Genomic DNA, 21,727 nt, shown 5'->3' with positions numbered 1-21,727 from the left:
AAGGAATTGGTCTGGTAATTAGTACAGTAATCTAGAATGGTACTTAGTTGAAATTAAAGGCCCAAGATCAAAGATCAAGTAAAATCGGGCCAGAAAAACTAAATGATTTTATGAATTGGGGGGGGGGGGGGGTGTTGGTCGTTGACTTCTATATTAAACGTAGAATGTTGAATTCTAAATATCACATATTGCAATATGTGGTATTCAATAAAATACATATGTTAAAAACAATGTATAAGCGTTGTTTGAAAGATGTAACTATTAATTTTTTTTTTTACATCTGTTTATTTTTAGGCTCAAACACTCATAAACGGGTGGTCAGTTTTCAAATCTTGTCGCAGTCACCCGTTCGTTTGTATAGTTACGAGTATAAACTTTGGAGGTTTTTCTTAATCCCAAACAGGCAATAGATTTGTATCAGTATACATGTATAGACATGCACAAAAAAGGAAAAAGTACACCATCTTTAATAAAAATGACTTTTTAGCGTTGACTTCCAATCAGTAAGAAGACAATCATTAAACAATGAATTTCAAATATCCTGTCACTTGAAATAAATACATGTATACTTTTTGGACGCCAATGTACATTTAGCCTTTATCCAATTTACTGCATGTTACCTGTACTTAGTTCTTATGTACTTTAGAGAGAGAGAGAGAGAGAGAGAGAGAGAGAGAGAGAGAGAGAGAGAGAGAGAGAGAGAGATTTTCTAGTTTTTTGTAGTGTTTAGGGAATCAGTATATCAGCAACGTATGTCAATAAACGCATGCATACATGCAAGCGTGTATCTATATATGTGAACAAATACTAATCAGTCCTCCTTTTAAAGCCATGTAGAATAACGTTGGTGCATTGCTAAATGTTGTGTGCATACAGTCATTGAGATGGCGGCATTTCTTTGATGCCGGCAAAGCGACCCAGTGAACTCTAATGCGGTCGTACTGCAGGGGCGCTTCGGCGGCATGTCTTTGATGGCGGCGATGCGAACTGCTGACAAAAACGAGCTCTATATTTGTACTAAAAAAGCTGTTAATATTTTTATTTATGATAAAAATAAAACGGAAAACAATAAAAACCATCATTTTAAAGGTAAAATCGTTAAACAAAACAAAATTAGGGAAGAAAAAATAATCGGATGGAACCCGGGTCGCCTGGGCACAAGTCCAACACTCTAACGACTGAGCTACGCGGACTCTCGCTTCAGAACTTTTGAACTCAAAATCTCGGGAATGCCTGGATCGATTTTAACACGAATTTCATATTCTGAAGTGTTTTAAGCGTCTCTATCGAATAAAAACATAAATAAAATTCAAATCTAAAAATTTGAAAAATTAAGGTTTTTCATTTCCTTCCGGTGACGACCGGAAGTGACGGCGGACGTTCGGATATGCGAAGGGCACTGCGGCCGTTCACTCTCTACCTTCTCTGAAAATTTGAAGGTTCTATCGTAAATACTTTTTGAGAAAAATCGTGAACAAGCAAAAACGTAAAATCTTTAATATCTCGGTACCGGAAGTGACGACCAAAAAAAGCCCGTGTACTTTTCTTACAAATTTTGTCATTAATAAGATCTGAAAATTTCATGAAAATTGGCTGAAGCATTTTTGAGAAAACGTGACAGAAAAAAAAACCAATAAAAATAATAGTGAAAAAGAAACAAAGCAATAACAATAAGGTCTTCCGTTGGAAACGGAAGACCTTAATTAACAGTTATGGAAACCAACTGGTTTAAAATGTAACAAATTTAGACACACATGATCTCATTTTATCTTTCTCTCCATCTCTGTTGTTTCAAATAGAAACCAATTCCAATTGGTTTCACGATCTTTGTCGGGATCCAATCAATTAACAGATAACGCTCACGCTTTTAAAGCGCTAAGCATAGCAAAGCACTTTTTTGTCGTTAGACTTCTACTTCCAGTACATTCAATATCTATAAGCAGAAATATACATGATTTAAACTGGTTAGGGGAAGCAGTTTTAGGGGTTAACGCACATACTCGCACGGGCTATTGTGAATATAAAGTACAGGCTATTTTGAATCTAAAGTTAGGGAGAGGACTAAAATAGGCATAGCTTGATGTCCAATCCTATTATGTTCTTATTTGCATATTAAAAAAATTTGTTAAATTAAATCAAATCTAAGGTGCGAGGCTTACGTACACCACTGCAGGGGCTGCCATGCAGTGATGAGGGAATATGGGTTTATCCCTCTAACTATTTTTAGAATCGGTAGGACAACAAAGTAGTGCCTTTAAGCAAAATACTCCCTATACTTGCAGAGTGTATATACATTTATTGGGACATTTTAAATCAGAATGCTTGACACATGTCAGAAAAGAGGAGTTGCAATTTTAAAAACAAGTGTCAAAATTGAATTATCATTTGAAGAAAAGAATTGAAATTGTTTGATGTACACCCTTTCCAAAACCGAGAAATTCCCTACTTTTAGTTTCATTTTCAGAGTTTTTCAATACAGACGCATTTTGCCGGAAAACGAATCTGACTTCAAACCACGAAATTTTAACAGGAAAGAGACAATTTGATGAGCTTTCATTCAAGAGGTCCCTAATTGCTGAACGAAAATTAGGACCGGAGCTATGAACCATAACGTTAACATTACCGCCTATGGAAAATGCATTAGTGGACTATACTCATATTGAACTCCATGTTGGTAAGGCATATTTCTTGTTTATTTGCAATTATTATGATAAACGTGCATTTTTCTTTGGTACATCTTCTCATTTATGTGAATAAACTAAATTTCCAACAAGTTTAACAAGTTTAATCATTTTAATAGCACATCTTCTAAGAAAATATCCATCACAACATCCCCCCCCCCCCCCCCTCGGGATTTTCAAAAAAAACAAACAACAATTTAAATTAAAGAAATTGTGATTTTAACTTGAACGTAATTTATTTTGAGTTTTTACATAAATAAAATGAAAATGTATGTGTGTTTCTAATTATACATGAGTTTAGAAGACATTTTTATAAATTTTGAGACCAAATATCAGTTCGGGTTTTTAGTGCGATCATTTCAAATGAGCAAAAGTGAAAGTAGAAAAGCAGAAAGTTTCCGGTGAGGAAAAATACTTCATTCTAGCAGTGTCCAGCTATCTAAGATTAGTTTGCATTGTAAGGGAATTGTATTAGTGTCCGGTAGGTTCCAATTCTATATATTTGTGACGATAGATTTGCATTAAATTTGAGTAAATTAATTTGTCATGCATATTGTGACATGACTATGTACCGAAGATGTAGGTATGCACTCTTTAACATGTAGAAGCCTACCATGTTGGTTAGTACTTAATCCACAAAACCTATCTTTGTTTATCATAATCAAAATTGAATGAAATTATCAGTAATCATTTTAAGTACAATGTAGATATTTACTAGTAATTATTCATTCATACTATTGAAAAAATAGATCAATATGTTGGGGGTGGGGGGTGGGGGTGGGGGGTGGGGGTTGATATTGAATGTTATTTGGGGGTTGGTTGGTCTTTAGGGTGTATAGATGTGTTGTGCATGAAGATGTAGTTATTGTTGCCTATCTGTTCTCTCTTTCTGTATCTTTCCCCTCTCTCTAATTCTCTCTGTGTCTCTTAATTCTCTCTCTCTCTCTCTCTCTCTCTCTCTCTCTCTCTCTCTCTCTCTCTCTCAACATATGGCTGCCTTTGACATGGAATTGCAAATGTTGGGGATAGTGTTTAATAATGTAGAATTTAATTCAAAACATTTCATTTTAGATAACATGTAAATTGAAATGGAACTACTTCAAAGAATAAAACACAACAATGAGCCACACTTGATGTAAGTAAAATTGATTTTTGTAACTTCACTCGTCCAAGTTTAAAAGAAGGAACCTGTAAAAATTATGTACCCTGGCCATTATTTTACATGCAGATAATTTAGAATATTAGATACTGGGAAACTTTACATTGAATATACATATTTCACAGACTTAGTGGGTATTTCTTGTTCTTCTGGATTTTGAACTTTAGTTAAATGTAGACTCTTTTCCACAGGATATGTCTTTTGATAATTTTTGTTAAATTTGTTACCATGGTAACAATATACAAGAGTAAAAGAAAAAATCCTTATTAGCAAGTTTCTTTTCCCTTTGACATATATTTAATGAGTTAAATCATGGTGCATTTGTTCCGAAATTAGGCTTAAATAAAAGTTCAGCAAATATTACACTTATATGAGTAAAAACAACTCATCACTATGACGTCATTATGACGTCATAGGTGAGGTAATCTCAAGCTAGCATCAAAATGGAGCAAAAACTGAATTGAGGGCCTCACATTATAGAGTGATATAACTTTATTATTTATAAACCAATACCTACATGTAATACCTTGATGGATAGGGAAATTCCTATACTTTTCTATTTTACCTTTTTCGTGGTGTTTGAAAGCAATTCTTTTTTGTAACTCATATAACTCATGATTTTTATGACAAAATTTTTATAAAATCAGACATAATTGAGCTTTTTCATAAGAATATGAACAAAATAAATTTGGTAAAATATTGAATGTTTATGTTTTACATGTATTTTAATCCTTGAGATTAAAGTTTCCTCAATTTATGCAATTTGAAGAGCATCGAGTGCCAATGAGCTATATGTTGTTTAGGTAAATTATAACTCGACTGTTTCTTCAAATTTCATGCATGTGTATCAATGCTGCAAAATCCATAGTTATGTATTGAATTTTTCCAAATTTGGAATCATGGATCTGTATAGTGTCTAGAGTGAATATATAAGCTAAGAATGGTAAACAACCACAATGACTGTTTTATATTGGGTATATCCCTATTTTTAGAATCGGTAGGACAACAAAGTTTAGTGCCTTTAAGCAAAATACTCCCTATACTTGCAGAGTGTATATACATTTATTGGGACATTTTAAATCAGAATGCTTGACACATGTCAGAAAAGAGGATTTGCAATTTTAAAAACAAGTGTCAAAATTAAATTATCATTTGAAGAAAAGAATTGAAATTGTTTGATGTACACCCTTTCCAAAACCGAGAAATTCCCTACTTTTAGTTTCATTTTCAGAGTTTTTCAATACAGACGCATTTTGCCGGAAAACGAATCTGACTTCAAACCACGAAATTTTAACAGGAAAGAGACAATTTGATGAGCTTTCATTCAAGAGGTCCCTCATTGCTGAACGAAAATTAGGGCCAGAGCTATGAACCATAACGTTAACATTACCGCCTATGGAAAATGCATTAGTGGACTATACCCATATAGTGCCTTAACAGAAGCTGAAATATATAAAAATCAAATCGAGTTTTTCTAACTAAGCTTGCAAAAAGTAAATTTCCTTTAGAACCAAGCTAAGTTAGCGCTTTTAAGTACTATCAGTACTTTAATTTTTATTTTGATTTTGTTATTTAAGCATCAAAGCATTTTAAGTCTTAGCTTGTGAAGATGAATATGAGTAAACACAAATTGTACTTATATGCAAGGTTTATATGAAACATTTAGTGCTTCATCGCAATTTTTTTTAAAAACAAATAGTTTTTTTTAAACATTCCTATCTCTTGAACTTAGTGCTTAGTGCTCCATCGCAATTTTTTTTAAAAACAAATAGTTATTTTTAAACATTCCTATCTCTTGAACTTAGTGCTTATGCTGTTCGAGTAATGTCTGTATTAACTTTCTCCACCGTCACCCATTTTCAAATCACTCAACTCATTCCTCCACTCAACTCTTTCAAAGAAAAGTGTATTTATGTTGGGTCAGTACTCAAACTTGAGGCTGAGTGTTGACTTGAGGAAAGTTGGTGACAGCGGGGCCAGGTGGAAAAGTTGTACCAGATACTATAGTTTATCAGAAAATCACATCCAATGACGTGTGCAATAATAAAGTCGACAACATATATCCAGTCTGTGCTGGTACCAGCAATGGTCAGAAGACGAGAAATGGAGGCTGACTTTACTCAAGATCTTTATAATACAAATTCCTCTCCTGACTGATTTGAGTGACACTTTCTTTTCTGACCTTGTTGGCACTAAGTCGGTGAAAAGAAATCTTTATCAAAATTTAGAGGATGATGATAAGTCAAATCCTCCATTAAACCAAAACAATGACATCCAGTCGGGAGCACTTATTTTCTATAAAACACAAAATATACAAATATGTTTAACTTGGTAAGAGTGCACTAAACAACACAACTATGACAGGTCATTTAGGTGCCAATAATACTTGTAATAGCATTTTCCTAGTTATTTTTTTGGCCTAAGTTAAGGCATTCATAAAGATCATATTTCATACCTGTTATTTTGCTTGCACACTGGATTACTCTCTCCCATAACATATTTAAAACATTAAGAAGTAATATATTCTTTGGATTTATTTACTTACATTAACAGAATAAAAATAAAAAAAATTAGAATGTATCTATGATTATATAAGCCACTTATGATGTGTGTACATCTGCATTTCTAAAAATTAAAAAAAGTTAAAACTTCCCTAAGTAATATACTCTAGATTAGAAAATTTTAAAAAATAAAACTGAACATAACATTTCCTATCACTATATGTTGTATTATACTTGTCATGTGATCAACAAAAGTCACATGATCAACTTCCTGTCTCTCCTTAAATTCACTGGTTATTAGAACTTTTCACATATGGCGTCGTTCTCTTCATTTTAATGTCTAGACAGCCTTTAATATATCATTGTTGTTGAATTTTTTTTTAAAAAGGTGCAATACCGTGAAATCTCTGACGGAATGTTTTGCCCTGCCCACTTTATGGATATGGTATTAAAAATAGATCCAAAAATTTGCAGTCACACTAAAGGAAATGTTTTAATGATTGTGATTATGAAATATTAAGTTACAAGGTCACCTGTCATTGCCATTTTCAAACGCTGTAAAAAAGAACATGCATGCGGTAGTAATTCATTATTCACATACAAGTAAATCAATTGCGAGGAATTAGACTCATGCCAAACGCATCACCTTACCTGAACATATACTGACAAAACATTTGCCCAAAAAGACACCAGAACTTCAAAGTTTTGCTGTCTGCCTGTATATCAAATTCTCACAGCTTTTAAAATCCGCAGACCGTTATATCTTAGGTAATATTGACCGACATATTGAACAAATCCATTTCAATATCATAAAATTGTATCTTCATACCTTTTCTGGGTTATAGATATACATCAACCTTTCCAGTCAACTCAAGGAAGTTAAATCAAATAAACAGCTGTTATTAAGTGAAAGAGATAACTGGCCCTATTGATGATACCAAAACTGTTTTTAGCATCTTTTTATTATGGACTTCTGAATAATCCTAGATTGAAATATTGTTTTTGTAACGATACAATATGACCTATAATGTCAATATGGCGTATGATATTTTGTCAACAGCTCAAGTTGTTCTAATATTCGTTATCATATTACAAATCAATTAAATTAAAGTACTGCACCTGAAATTTATTGCGTTATTCTAAAAAGCGTTAGAGGTATTATTAGATACACTGGGAAATACTGATTTATATGCTTTTAAAACGTATTTCAAACATTAATTTCAACTTTCAATTTTATCACAATTAAATAAGACCACATCAAACATTTTTTTAATCTCTCTCTCTCTCTCTCCACACACACACACACACACACACACACACACACACACACACACACACACACACACACACACACACACACACACACACACACACACACACACACACACACACACACACACACACACACACACACACACACTTTTGTATAAATTGGCCGTCAACTTGATATCACTGATTAATCTTTTTTCTTCTCTATATTTTCTAATATACAGACTAGTTTATAATGCATTTTCCCTTTTTGTGTGTCAATCGAATAAAACTGCAGTTTCTTAATATAACTTGGAGACTTATAGGTTGTGCACAATTGATAATTGAACACTGGTATTAGAAACAAAATGTATAGTATGTGTTCGACTTTGGTTTCTTTCATTTAAGGTAACTCTGTACCTATAAAATTATGGGTTCAAAGTTAAAAAACTTAACTTTTTTTAACTTATTGGACTTGAATTTCATAAAAAAATAAATAAAATATATTATGTATCCATACTATTTAAGATGTAAGGTAATAAAAACCAAAGGCTGAAATTATCATCTGAAAATCACACTTTTTTGTTTAAAAATTAAATATAAGTGGCTGAATACTTGTTTGTCTATTTAAATTTTATTGCTTACAATGCCAGAAAACTAAAATTAATTTAAAAAAAAAGAAAAAAATGTTTACATTACAAAAATTATAGCATTTAGATATATCACTTAAAGAAAAATAGAAAAGAGTTATTTCCCTTTGTCATTATTGAATTATGTCGAATATAAGGATAAAAAATGCTTATTAAATATCTCCAAGTAAACAATGATTTGAAATTTTGATGTGCACCTATAATAACATAGAAATTACAAATCTACTTGCAAGAATTTTAATGAATTCATGGTTTATGAAAAATGTATGACGTCACAGGAGGGTGGATTTACTTTAAGTAACATTAAAAGGGAGATATGTAGGTGTTAAGAAACCTAATCTCTCTGATTTCTATTCTATGAAAAAAGTAAAAAGGATTTAAATTGACTCCATTCATTAAGTAAAGTTAAGAAATTTATTACACATTATAGTTATAAAAGTGACCCTGTATGCATGTTGACAACATCTATTAATAACTTACCGTTGAAATCCTAGTTCTATTACCTCCATCACCATTTTCCCTTGTTATCCGTTTGTCAAGCACCAATTCGTTTATGGTTTTGCTTTTTTAATAATTGTTTTATAATATGTTTTGAAATTTGCCAATATGTAGTTTCCTTTTGAGAAACTACGGTTTGTTTGAGTTTTGTTTTCAATGATCAACAGGTGTTTAAGTAAATAAAGTAATAATTTGTGATCGGGTTCGTCATTCACATTGGTACTCAAAACTTGTTTCTGTGACTGGTGAATGTAAATCTTATGAAGCTTTAATTATGATAAAATTCAACGGAGTAAGCAATCGGTTAAACAACTATAGTATTATAAATTCGTTAGTTCCAATATAAAAACAACCTATTTCAAAGCTATATTGTTATTTACAAGTGAATTTATTAAATGCTTCAATTACCAAACATGAGAATAATTTTCTGAAACTGAAAACCTAGGTGAAACAGGTTCATTTATTTTGGCATTGCACCATAGAGTAAAAAACATAATTTTCCTACAAAAGAGCATGTAGACAAAATCCATGACTAATTATTATATCAATATCTGTTTATATCTGTTTCTGAAATTAGTGCTATCACATACAAGAACATTATACGGCATGTTATACCTGTATATGTAGCTTAAATTATGACATTTTGGGAAAGTGCAATGAAATGGTCGAAGATATTCCGCGGTAGTAAATAACTTATATTCATCAACTTCATACATGGAACTATTCAAACAAATCGACTTTATCATCTCTGCCTATGAATAAGCACAACGCTAACACATTTTCTTTAAATTAATCTTGTTACACTTGAGTATTAATTTGTTCGAAAAATAAAAGATTTCAAACTGTTTATAAAATATCTATTATACCCAAAGTGATGTTTCCAATGGATCTAATCTATTTTGGAAAACTTTCACCTGTTACTGCAAGGACTGCATCTTTAATAGACAATGAATTTTGCGTTTTGAAACGATACATTTTAGAAATCCTTTTATTCCATTTGAATAAATAATATTAATGACTTTAAATTTATTAAAACCAATTTTACTCTTTCTGTTGTACCGGTAGCCTCCAGAGCTTTACAACACCGATTTTTAACTGAAAAAAAGTTTAAAATAAATCATTCTCCACACAGTATTCCTTTGAACAAAAGCTTCTTTGAGGTATAACTAGTACCAAGTTATGTCAATCAATTCATTAGAGTTTATGATTAAAATACATGAATCCATTATATAGTGAAGTAAGTAAAATCATTGAAAAAGTTTATTCCTATTGAAATCAGTGCACATCGTTACAGTAAATACTAGTATATGAACATGTTAAAAAATTGCTATACGAAATCAATTTTTGTGTAGATTATAGAAACGTTTTCGACAGAGTCGGAATTCTCAAACATACCACTTGCTTTCAACCAGGTATCACTTCTATCGTAAACAATACAAAGAACGTATACTCAATTGGTAAATTGATAAAATGTGCCCAATACTTCCATAAAAATCATCTTCAACAACATCATTATTTATCTTTATTTATCTTCAATATTTTCTCCACACGGATATCTATTTGAGAAATTTTGAATCTCCATTAAAATTCTTTTGTTTCCTTCATGCGTTTTCTGATACAATTGTTTGTTAAACATTTTTGTAGGTTTCGCTTATTTTGACATTGCTTAATTTTTTTTGTTTTCCCTTGGACTGAAATGTCACATTTTCATTGGTTTAAACGTAGCACGTGATTGCCTCATATATCTCTATATTTGTTCTGTGAGAAATAATATTAGGCAATATGGCCGTCATTGGTCGACGCTTCGCTTACTCATTTCGACATTTAATAGTATTTAATACATAAACCGCATGCCGTAAGTTCTTAAAGTATTTGGAGTAGTTGCCCTTTGAAATTCTTTAAAATTAGAGTACTTGCCCTTAGAATATTGACGTAACATTGTTTTGTCTGGGGCAGAACAAAATGGCAGCGTCGAAATTTGCTCAAATCTCTGCAGAGGAAAGGGAGAAAACATTTAAAATTGAATAGCAACAAAACATTGTAAGTAAACATGGGTGAAGCAAGGATTTTTAAAGAATATTTGAAAGGTGAGATTGAAAATTTTGAAGAGTTTAAATGAGTTAAATTGGACGAGATGTTAGGCATCTTGTACATGACTTTACGTAGATCATTGCTATTTGTGAATAAATATGTCGCTTGATAGTCCTCGGGAAAACAAAACACTTATTAGGTTAGTTACTGACTCACTACGGAAATATATTGGGTTGATCAATCTCATAGATGGCGAGGCTTCGCCTCGCCATCTATGAGATTGATCAACCCAATATCTTTCCGTAGTGAGTCAGTAACTAACCTAATAAGTAATAATAGATACCTATTAAAACGATTTTCACAATTGTTTAAACCAATACTTGAATGTGAATTTATAGGACTTTTAATTTAGTCTAACTTTGCTTTGTTTTATCTCCCTAATCTGACATATTTATATTATTAACTTTCCATTATCTTTTTAAAAAGTATTTGATTTATATTGTAAGCATTGTAGATTAGAAAAGTAATTAAAAAAATATAGCTTTTCACTGAAAAGTATTTTTTGTAATATCAAAAGCAAAGGGATACCTCTCTTAGAGAGCATAGTACGTAACGTAGCAAAGCAGATCACACTTAGTCAATTTTAAAATTCTACTTTATATACTAAAAGAATAATTTTTTTTTCTTGAATTTATGGAGAAATGAAACCTCTTGTCATACAAACTATATCTTTCATGTGCTCAGAAAATTACTTGTATGTTTATTTATATGTTCTATGTAACAAATTACATCTTTACTCTTTCATAACTTGACATTCAAAACAAAATACATGTATATATATATATATATATATATATATATATATATATATATATATATATATATATATATATATATATATATATATATATTATTAATGCCATTATTGACTATTGTATGGCAATATTGTCATAATTATTTTCGTGGTTGGTTGTAGACCTCCTTCTGATAACAAGATAAAGCGGTATTAGCTTTTGGTAGCATCTGTAAAAGAGTTAATAGTCATGTAAGACCAATAAACATTGACTTATCCTTAAATGCACACATGTAGCACGTGAAACAAATTGAAACAAGTGAAACCCTTTTCGACAGAAACACGTTATATTTCTTGAAACATGTGTATAGTGCTAAAAATACGTAAGATTTGGTGAAGCGTTGTACTGAGTTATCTTTATCCATTTGATTTTCGTATGAAGGGGGATGACCAACATTACGTGACTAAATATATCACTCTCTACTTCTTGTTGATACATACAATACAAAAAGTGCGATAACTTGTAAGCCGAAAAATTGTGTTTTGTATATATATATATATAGTGGTTTCATCAATATTCGTTGAATATCAATTGTCGAGTTTATCCATGAAAATAAATGTTCATTGAAGTGCAATTTCTTCTAACAGTTTGTATTGATAGGATCATTGGCCACGAATATAAGTATCCTTGAAACTTTGTTTTTCACTTTGCTATGATCGATATCAAATTTGTTAAGGGCATACATTAGGTAAGCTAGAAAGTAGAAAGATAATTATTTAAACAAATCTTCGTTAAAGGATTGTCGGTCATGACATACCTTTTTCTAACAAAAAATCCAAAAGCAATCAAAATCAGCACCCCAATTGCAAAAACAAGTACGGCTAAGTAGACTAAATAGAAGGGCCCTTTAACTGAAAGAAAAATTAGAACAACATGACAGTTATGTTATTAATTTATATATTCTCAATAAAAAAGAAGGTACCATATTTTAAAAAACTGATAATAATCTTACAAGTTCTGTTGTCACCAACTGAAAGAAATAAAGTAATCATACTGTTAATAATAAACCTGTATAATAATACAGAAAACCATTATCAAATGTGGTAATGTGATATAGAATCATTATTTTGATTAAGAGTGATATGGAATAGAATCCAAACTATCAAATAAAAGTTTATTTTTTGATAACCTGATAGTTTTTTTAACCAAGGAACAATAGTCTCTAAAAAGAGATTTGCGTTTATCAGCAAACAAGAAATGATTGAAAAACATCACATTACCAAAACGAAACATTAATGGCGAGTTGAATGAAGATTTACTATAATAATATGATTTTTATTCAAATAATGGTATTAACATTAAGTTATTTTACTACGATTTTTAAAACTTAAATTAAAAAAATTGAAAAAATGATTCGTTTTATGTCTTAAACGTATACAGTGGTTACATTAATAATCGTGGGCACCAATTTTTGTTGATTAAGTAAACAAATAGTTTCAAGATACGCAATGTTAAGTTTACAATGTTCAGTATGGCTTTATCAATATGAAATTGTCAGATTTCTTACTTCAAGTAACATTTATAACCATTTTAACAAGACCTTGGACTTTCGTTAGGATGTAATATCTTTTTCTTGTGTCAAAACAAGTTATAAATGACGTTGGTTTCAAAAGCACAGATTGCGTAGTTTTAGCTCAAAAGCCAGACAAATCTTGCTGAAGAGCAATGGCTGCGGAGCCAACAATGAAATAGACAGGCCTACGTCACAATGCTGTTTGACAAAACTACCCAAAGTCCAACCTCTTGTTAAAATGGTTCTAATTTTGTAGATTGACATCAATATCGACATTCACGAATGAAAGCATTTTGGAAATATTGATGATGCCACTGTCATTTGAATAAAAATATCTGGTACCATAGTTTATTAGAAAGTTTACTACTGCTATTCCTTCACTATTTTCAGTCACACATTGGAACCCTCCAACCTTGTCAACAAGTGCTCGGTTTATTTTCAGAACCCTATTGTTTTCGGGAAACTGTAAAAACCCTACAAGAGAAGAAATATAATTTGCAATGACATTTAGATAGCAATAAATGTCAAATTAATATGATGGAACAGCAGGAATATATTCAGAAATCAGAAAATCATATGAATTTATCTTCTTTAAAAAACAAACTTTACCCCGAAAACATGTGAAAATTTTACCATTTTTCATCCAATGAGTCACAACAGGGGGATTTTCCATTGGTGAAGACACTGCGTTGCATGTCAAGCGGACAAACTTTTCAGAATACACGGTAAAGTTAGTTGTCAGGAAACTTTTTCCGTTGTCAAGAAAAACTGGAGGTGCTTAGGGAATAAATCAACATCATTTAATACTACAGTTACAGTTTTGAATAATTCTAAATTCGTTAAATATTTACTGCAAGAAAATGAAGAAAGTAAAAGAAACCAAATTCACCATGATTCACTGGTAGCATGTAGGAATCCGGTCATTTTGCACCTTAAACTTTTAAGAGTTATTTTCTATTTATAAAAAGAAGAAAATTTCAATTTCTTTAACATATCTGTGGAAAATGTTTATTCCACGGTGTTAAAATTTCACGATCTCTCAAAAAAGTACTAATCGCGATGGTTTTAATTCTACGCTGCAAGAAATGATGTAATAATTAAACTATAAGCATTGCAACGTTTTTGAAATCAAATGTAAGCAGTCACGACCAGTTTTAGTAAGCGATACAATGTAGCATTAACGTGTACATCCAGATTTAATCAGCGGAAAAATAATAAATCGCCAACATAGTGAAATTAAAACCATCGTGATTATTTGCCAATCTACAGCATTTAGAAGACCGGCCTTGACGAGAAAAATGTGTTAAAGAATGTGTTTAGTAAAGATTATGCCTTTTTGTCAACACTTTTAAATTTATATCCTCGCACTATCACATGAAATTTGTTCAGCTTTGAATATCAGTATATATCTAAGACAAGCAAAAAAGCCAGACAAGTTTTAACAATCAGGTAGCGTTTTATTGATATCGATTGTTTAGTATTCCTAGTATGAATAAAGTCTACATATATCTCGTTTATGCAAGTTATGGATATGTATTAGGCAAAATGATTTTTAAAAGGAGGTAAATAAAATAAGAATGGACTATCTGTTCGATCCATATTTGTAGTCATCCCCTCCCTTGAAAATCATTTGGACAGGGAATAAAGTTCCGGTTAAATACGTACATGTGACATTAAGATATGGTGCTTGTGTCAGATTGTTCTCTGCAACACACGTAAAATTGCCCTCGTCCTCGTACGTTACATTCATTACGTGTAGTATTCTTCCGTATTGGCTGGTTCTATATTTGTTGTTTGTTGATATGCTACTTCCATGTTTATTTTTCCACTTTATTTCAGACATAGACCTTAGAAAACAGGAAATTAATTAGTTGCAAGGCCTTCAAATACGACTATGAGCAATTATTTTGAAAATGTATATACTCACGTTCCAGAAAATATACATTGCAGGACACCATGTTTTCCCAGATGTACGCGGGAATTGCTGTGGAAAATTTTACGAGGGGATGTACCAGATTTTGAAGCTGTATGATAATGATTTCATTATATTTCATGAACAAAGATTGACAATTCTTGTCAAACAAACTAAATAGCACAAATTCCTACAAACCTTCAATAAATAGTTGGATTGAGCTTCCTTTAATAAATTCTTTTGTTTGTTTATTCCAAATTCCACAAGCGTATGATTTGTTTCCACAGTCTTTACTTACATTAAGTAAATGCAGATTGCCTGCAAAATACAATGAAATACACGAATCGTTATGGTAACAATTTAAACGTCTTTATTTCTACGACTCAAGCACGGATTAGATTATTGTACTGAATTCAATCAATCGCCTCTCTCATTTATTTGAAAAATAAACTGCATGTTAAAAAATTTTGGAATATGAACGTGATTGGTCGCGGGATCAAATCTTGTGAAGCCCAAAGCGCTTCTTAAATGTTAATCATGTGAAGCCCAAATGATTTTTCAGAAGTTTGATTACGTACCAATCAACTTTTTAACATTGCTGATTATTACTAAACATATTTACATTTAAGAAAGGCAAATACTGCAGAATTATTCACATAACTGTATTTTTTTTGTTTACAATAATGCAACTGTCGAGCGATAAGCGTGTGTGGTAATCATTGTGACCTCAATAAAAAGTTCACACAGAATTGAACCTTTTTCCTACTATAGTAATGATATTGTAAATATTTTTTTTATTGGTTAACATATGCTCTTGTGAATGCTGAGAATCTTTATTTCTACTTTGTTTTTCAACCTTATCAGGGTACCTTTCATTTTGAACAGTTTCGCAAGACTGACATTATAGTTGCATATATTGACCACATGAAATTCAATATGAATTTATCTTTAAAGAAACCCATTTTACGTACCATCCAGATCTATAGCTGTTTTTTCATCCTCCAATACAGTGTTTTGTGTCCCGAATCCGTGAGTCCATTCAACTAGACATGCATCAGGTGGCTCACAGCGTGGTTTGTTAAAACAATCGAGTTTACAATGATGATGTTCTTCACAAGACATCATCGACATTGGTCGCATATTCCGAAACTTGTCAAGAACTATACATATAAAATACGCCATTCAAAAAAATTATTTCCTTGGATTGTAGAAGAATTTTGAAAAAACGATTGTTACTGTTGAATAAAAACAAAATTGCATTCCAATCTGACCTGCTTCAGAAATCTTGACAAAAGGAGATACAGACGCTCCGTAATCGTTCTCTGCAACGCAGTAAAACACTCCAAAATTGTCTTTTGTATAATTTGTTATCATCAGGTACCCACTATCAATGTTGGCTGTAATTTGTATTTGGTTTTCAACCTTCCGTCCATTTTGGTACCAATAATACCTGTTGAGAAAAGTATTATTAATCATAAAGATTTTTTCTTAACAAAAAAGTATTGAAAATGAATAAAAACAAAAAGAAAACTAACCAGAAAGGTCTCTTATAACAAATAATATTAATTTGAATGACTTACTTTATATTCCCGCTATAAGCCTGGCACTGAAGGGCCAAAGAAGAAAATCTATTCAAGAAATACTCGGGTTCAAATTCTGATGTTATAATGGGAGGATGATTAAATGACTGTGCTCCTGTGGAATGTATGTTAATATTATATAGTTTGATGAATAAATTGGCAATTCAAAAAAATATTGTTTACAGTGAGAAGAGGGCAGTAAAAATTTATAAAGAGAACGCAATACACCTGTAAAGATGAAATGAAATATAAAATACATTACCTATTAGAAGACATGTCATTAAAAAGAACTGCATTATCATAATTGCGAAATACTTCCGCGTTGTGATGCTATCAATACATTTTCGCAAAATGATAAAACATTTAAACATCATTAAAACTGAATATAATTGTAATTTCCTGTTTCCTGCATTCTAGTGTGTAATATTTTCAATACCGTAAATCGTATACTACTGGAATATTCCTTACATTTAAAATCGAATTTAAAGTGCACGACCATTCATTGACAAGAATACTGTGTAATCTTTAGGTTTCGTAGTGGCTCAATTTTCGTGGAATTCGTCTCATCCACGAATTAACGTACTCTGGGAGTTAATAATTTAGGGTTATAAAGTCATATTTCCTTTTGTAGATAAAAGAGAATACACAAACCTGTAAAGTTCAAGCAATCCATGAAAATACGCCGCCATGAATTTTAAAAATTCCACAGTATATGGAATGTTGTATCCAGATATCAATGTATTTGCATTCTTGCTTGAATATGTATGTCATGTTTTGCAAAGACAATGTAATAAACTTTTATTGATTTTCCATACATTTTCATGAATGTTCATTATGTAAATGTTTTCCTTACATTGTTTTCAAAGATTACCACTGTGTCTGGATGAAGACAATCAACAAACACCAGCAACTTTGTACTAAATATGCTTATCTTCTTATGTCAAAAGAATTTTGAATTTAATAGAATGGTTGATGACCCAGATGTAGCTTCAAGCCTGTACAAATATTTGATTAAAAAATTTCTCAGAGATTTTACTACAGATATCGTCACTTAATTTGCCCTTGATATTCTTGCAAACACCATTACCAGCCACGTAAAGTAAAGTTGAGCAGTTTTTAACATGTAAAAATGGCGACTCTCTGTCTGCACGAGAGCCTCAATAATTTCCAAGGTCGGTTAGCGTGTTATAAGAAAGTATGAGGAAAGTAAAGTGACGACATTGGTAGTAAATTGTCTTAAAAGAACTGTATATGATATTAGTCAAATTTGGCCCCCACAATTCGCATTTTTAAAGTGATTAAGGTACTTTAATTTGTTGTGTTATTTTATAAAAGCGTTGACATAAAATATGTTTTTCACCTATATATTTGACTTATATGCACTCACTGGCAGTACATGACGTCAGAAGTGACGCTATTTTCATATTTCAATCAAAATCAGTCAAAAATTGACATTTTTCTTATCTTTTTTCGAGTGGGAAATATAGAGCGACTCTTTGAACAAGAACAAACTTTTTGTCACTTATAAGTACAGGAGAGATACATCTTTGGTGAAAATATTTTGTTTGTTCAAGCAGTCGCTCAATGTTTCCTTAAAGAAAAACTGCTTCAAAACAAGCCGTTTTATGCTTAAAATGCGAAAATGGCGGGAAAGGTAAACTTTATGATGTCATATTTATAACTTGAAGGCACTTTAATCAAATGAAAATTATGAAAAAACTTCAAATGTATATTTGTACAAATAAATAAAGAATTACAGTAAAATGACAATGTTCATTTAAGGGGGCCATTTTAGGCTCAAACCATATACAGTTCTTTAATTGTATTTTTTGATTACACCGAATACGTTCGAAAATAAGAAAAGCAGTCCAAAACTAGCGAGTTTTTGTGCGCCGTAAATTGCAACGTTTTGGTACGTCCGGAACTGTAGCTCCTATGTCGTCCATCTTATTATTTTTTTCAGACTAGGAGCTACAGACCTGAGGCTAACCCAGATGCTTCTGATTATGTTCTACAATCTTTTCTTACAAAAGGTAAGCCAGTAGATCATGCGAGGAAGAGAAAATAAAGAAAACAATCTGCAGAAAGTACATTCTGTCAATTAAAAACATTATATATACTCATCTCTTATTGTATCATTTTTCGGCACCTTTTTCCCGCTTTCGGGCAACAGTCCAACAGACATGACGTGTTTGACACGTTGGATGCACACTTAATATTATATTAATACTGATCATCAAACATACATCTGATTTTAACAACAGCATCAGGACATTTTTAATGTGTTATTTGTTAATTTAATAAAATCTTCATATTGAGTTGGAAAATTAATTTACCACTAATATCATAGAACATTCTGTATATGAACCATTAGCGCATTTGTCTCCAACCACCTCGTCTGCATTCGTGATGGTGTGACATGCGCAGGAAGTTAAACACACACTTCTATAATCCTGCTGACTCAATAAGGGCTTTGTTGAACTTCTTTGTGGAGGATATGGACTCGTCTTTTCAGCTTTTAACAATTATTTTAGCGAATTTGTGCCATATTATTAATTTTATAAAATATCAATGTCATTTAAATAAAGGAAATGTTGTTAAGGTCTGTACTCTTCAAACGTGATCCATGTTAAAGTGTTGAACATTTTTGTTTGAAATAAAATGTGTACAGACTGTTATGAAGAGTCTAATTGCTTAAAACCTTGGGACACACGCAGTATGGTTCCTTCTACCCTTCTCATCCCCTTTCTTTTATTTTTTTCTTGGACATTTATGAATTTCATTTATGTCCATCGCATTAACATTTCGATTGCTGTTATTTTTTTAAGACACTTTCGTCGCATTTTTAAGATTGGCAATGTACCACTTAAAAGATTCAAAACCATAACATCAGTTGAAATATTAAAGCGATAAACAAAGAATCCACATATTCCCAATGAAATATAAGTATGTTAAAAATACGACAGAAAACGACTACAGAAAAGTTTAATTTAGCTGAAACTGAAATTATTTAATATCAGTTAAGGGATCGTCCAATTTTGGAAGCAAAGCACAGTAATACTGTTACAAATGCCAGAAACAAAACATCTATTCAAGAAGTAAAGAATAAATGGAGAATAGTTGCCGGGAAGCCAAGCTAAAATTCACGGAACACAAGAGACAGAGCCATTATGATAAAACTTGAGAAGGTCACCTTAATCGCAACTTCTCGGGCCTTTCCGGCAGGCTCGGAAAAATACCTCGAATGTATTACGTAGGCGTCCATGACACTCCCCTTTTTATTCTCATTTATAAAACTTGATATAAATTCAACATTTTGCGATCTTTTGAGATGTGAGTAAGGCTTCAATAAAGTCAATGATATACCCTAAAATATACCACAGAAGCGACATACAAGACATGCAGTCCAGCCGATACTTATTTCAATGGGAAGCGACTCCATTTTGTATAAAATTCTAACATCCGGTGATGTTAATACATTCGGGTTTGAATTACCCTGGTTAAAAATTTTGTGTTTATTCTAATTAGAGTCTGCGGTAAAACTGGGTTGCTAAGTACTTTCAAGTAGATCTACATGTACTTATCAGTTATTTTTAAATATATGCGGACACAATTTAAAAAAAAACTAAATCAAGTTAATTAATTTTTTTAATTCTTACACTATTACAGTTTAATGAATGTACATGTAAGTGATTAACGGATGAGGGTTTGTGTTTAAATTGTCATGGCGATAAAGATAAAATCAGAATAAGATTAATTAAATTAATTAATGAAATACATTTAGAGCTTTCTTTGATAACGCAGGATGGGAAGTCCATGCATGCAACCGAGTTTTTACACATAGTAATGTGATAGGAGTCTGTAAATTCATCAGTAAACCTTCAGCAAATTTAATATCTATCTTTTACATTTATTTTATCGATTTTCGCAGTAAATATTATGTTAAATCGTAACAAGTTCTTCTATATTCCCGTTTATATTAGCGGGAAACTAAATGCACGATAATTACGATGTCTATGAAGCCCTATACTTTAATTGTTAAATGAATCAGGTTTTAGCCTTAGGGCGGGGCCAATCATGAATCCAATCTTAGAAAATCCTTTCTACGTCCACCATAGAAGGAGAAAATCTGCACGTTTGATTATAATGTTCATGAATCCCTACAACAAATCTATGAAATTCTAGAATCCTGGGGTAGAGGGTAGGGCCACACAGTGAAAATGTGTAAAACTTTATATTGTCTTCTGCATGTACTTTCACAGTCGTGGGATATAAACTAAACGCATTGTTATTAGGTCCAAGATGTCCTCTCTTTATATTCACTGCCTACATATTGGACAGGGGTTTAGTATTTTTATTTGGAATTTGGGTATACGTCTGTATGGTGAACATGAACATGTGTGTGTTATAGGTCCTTTGAGTCACTTCGTGACCCTTTGGAGGTGGTTGTGCGTCAAACGTTAACAAGATTGCATGCAAATAAATTTTGCAACATTTTCGAGAAAAATATTTCAGTTTACTTAATGACAATTGACCATAATAGATCCGCAATTCGTTTTTATTGTACCACAAATTTTCCATCGTGTGCTCCTTTGCTCCAGGGGCTATGTTATTGATAGTTAAAGATACCCCAGACTCTTGCCTTCTTTTTAATGAATTGACGTTTGCCAAAATCACAATACAAAATAAAATCTGGGGTCACAGTCAGAGGAGTCTCGAATTACGAGTGAGACTGAAAAATAAAGCTTTAAATGCTAAAATACAAGAAAATCTATCTACGGGTTATGGTACTCGGGTGATGGTCAAGGCCTGTAGGCCATTGTTTTTAAAATATAATTTGAATCTATCTTTGTATAAGGAGTTTTTCTGCAGATGTTATTTAACTTGTTAAAGTAACTGTAAAGAACAAATGGATTGTATAAAAATATTTACTATTTTAATGTTAAAATCTTATTCTATGGACCAGCAATAGAACCGTGTAGGTAGGCTAAATAACCGAGGTTATTTTTAGACATGTTGAAAAAGCTATGGATAAAAAATAGAAAATATTTAAATTTAAACTCAGAATATTTGGATTTTTTAAAATTGTATAAGATATTT

At 31.7% G+C, this 21,727-nt stretch overlaps 1 protein-coding gene and 1 long non-coding RNA gene across 2 annotated transcripts; one reads left to right on the top strand and one right to left on the bottom strand.

Annotated features, from left to right (window-relative positions):
• Positions 1-3,054: 3,054 nt before the first annotated feature.
• LOC128161302 (uncharacterized) lies at positions 3,055-6,013 on the top strand. Its single transcript, XR_008240348.1, has 3 exons — positions 3,055-3,162; positions 3,753-3,816; positions 5,072-6,013. It is a non-coding gene; the product is annotated as an uncharacterized LOC128161302 (long non-coding RNA).
• A 5,661-nt stretch (positions 6,014-11,674) lies between these two features.
• On the bottom strand, positions 11,675-17,047 carry LOC128161293 (neural cell adhesion molecule L1-like). Its single transcript, XM_052824551.1, has 12 exons — positions 16,890-17,047; positions 16,628-16,742; positions 16,319-16,497; positions 16,019-16,207; positions 15,246-15,365; positions 15,063-15,159; positions 14,801-14,982; positions 13,769-13,912; positions 13,478-13,609; positions 12,575-12,592; positions 12,380-12,473; positions 11,675-11,791 (listed from the first exon to the last, which is right to left on the bottom strand). Exons 1-12 carry the CDS (start codon positions 16,999-17,001, stop codon positions 11,698-11,700), a joined length of 1,476 nt encoding a protein of 491 aa, XP_052680511.1. The 5' UTR covers positions 17,002-17,047; the 3' UTR covers positions 11,675-11,697.
• Between the last annotated feature and the right edge of the window lie 4,680 nt (positions 17,048-21,727).

The sequence above is a fragment of the Crassostrea angulata genome, chromosome 1 (genome assembly GCF_025612915.1).
Source record: "Crassostrea angulata isolate pt1a10 chromosome 1, ASM2561291v2, whole genome shotgun sequence".
Classification (NCBI taxonomy): Eukaryota; Metazoa; Mollusca; class Bivalvia; order Ostreida; family Ostreidae; genus Magallana; species Magallana angulata.
The sequence above is the reverse complement of the archived record's forward strand: the minus strand, read 5'-3'. Positions and strand labels throughout refer to the sequence as shown.

What these genes read in the sequence shown, in the direction of transcription:
- LOC128161293 (XM_052824551.1), bottom strand. Translation starts at nt 17,001, where the DNA reads ATGATGTTTAAATGTTTTATCATTTTGCGAAAATGTATTGATAGCATC. An exon ending in GACTCATTGGATGAAAAATG is followed by an intron (nt 13,610 to 13,768) that starts GTAAAATTTTCA and finishes CTTCTCTTGTAG; the next exon opens with GGTTTTTACAGTTTCCCGAA. An exon ending in GGATTTTTTGTTAGAAAAAG is followed by an intron (nt 11,792 to 12,379) that starts GTATGTCATGAC and finishes ACTCTTTTACAG; the next exon opens with ATGCTACCAAAAGCTAATAC.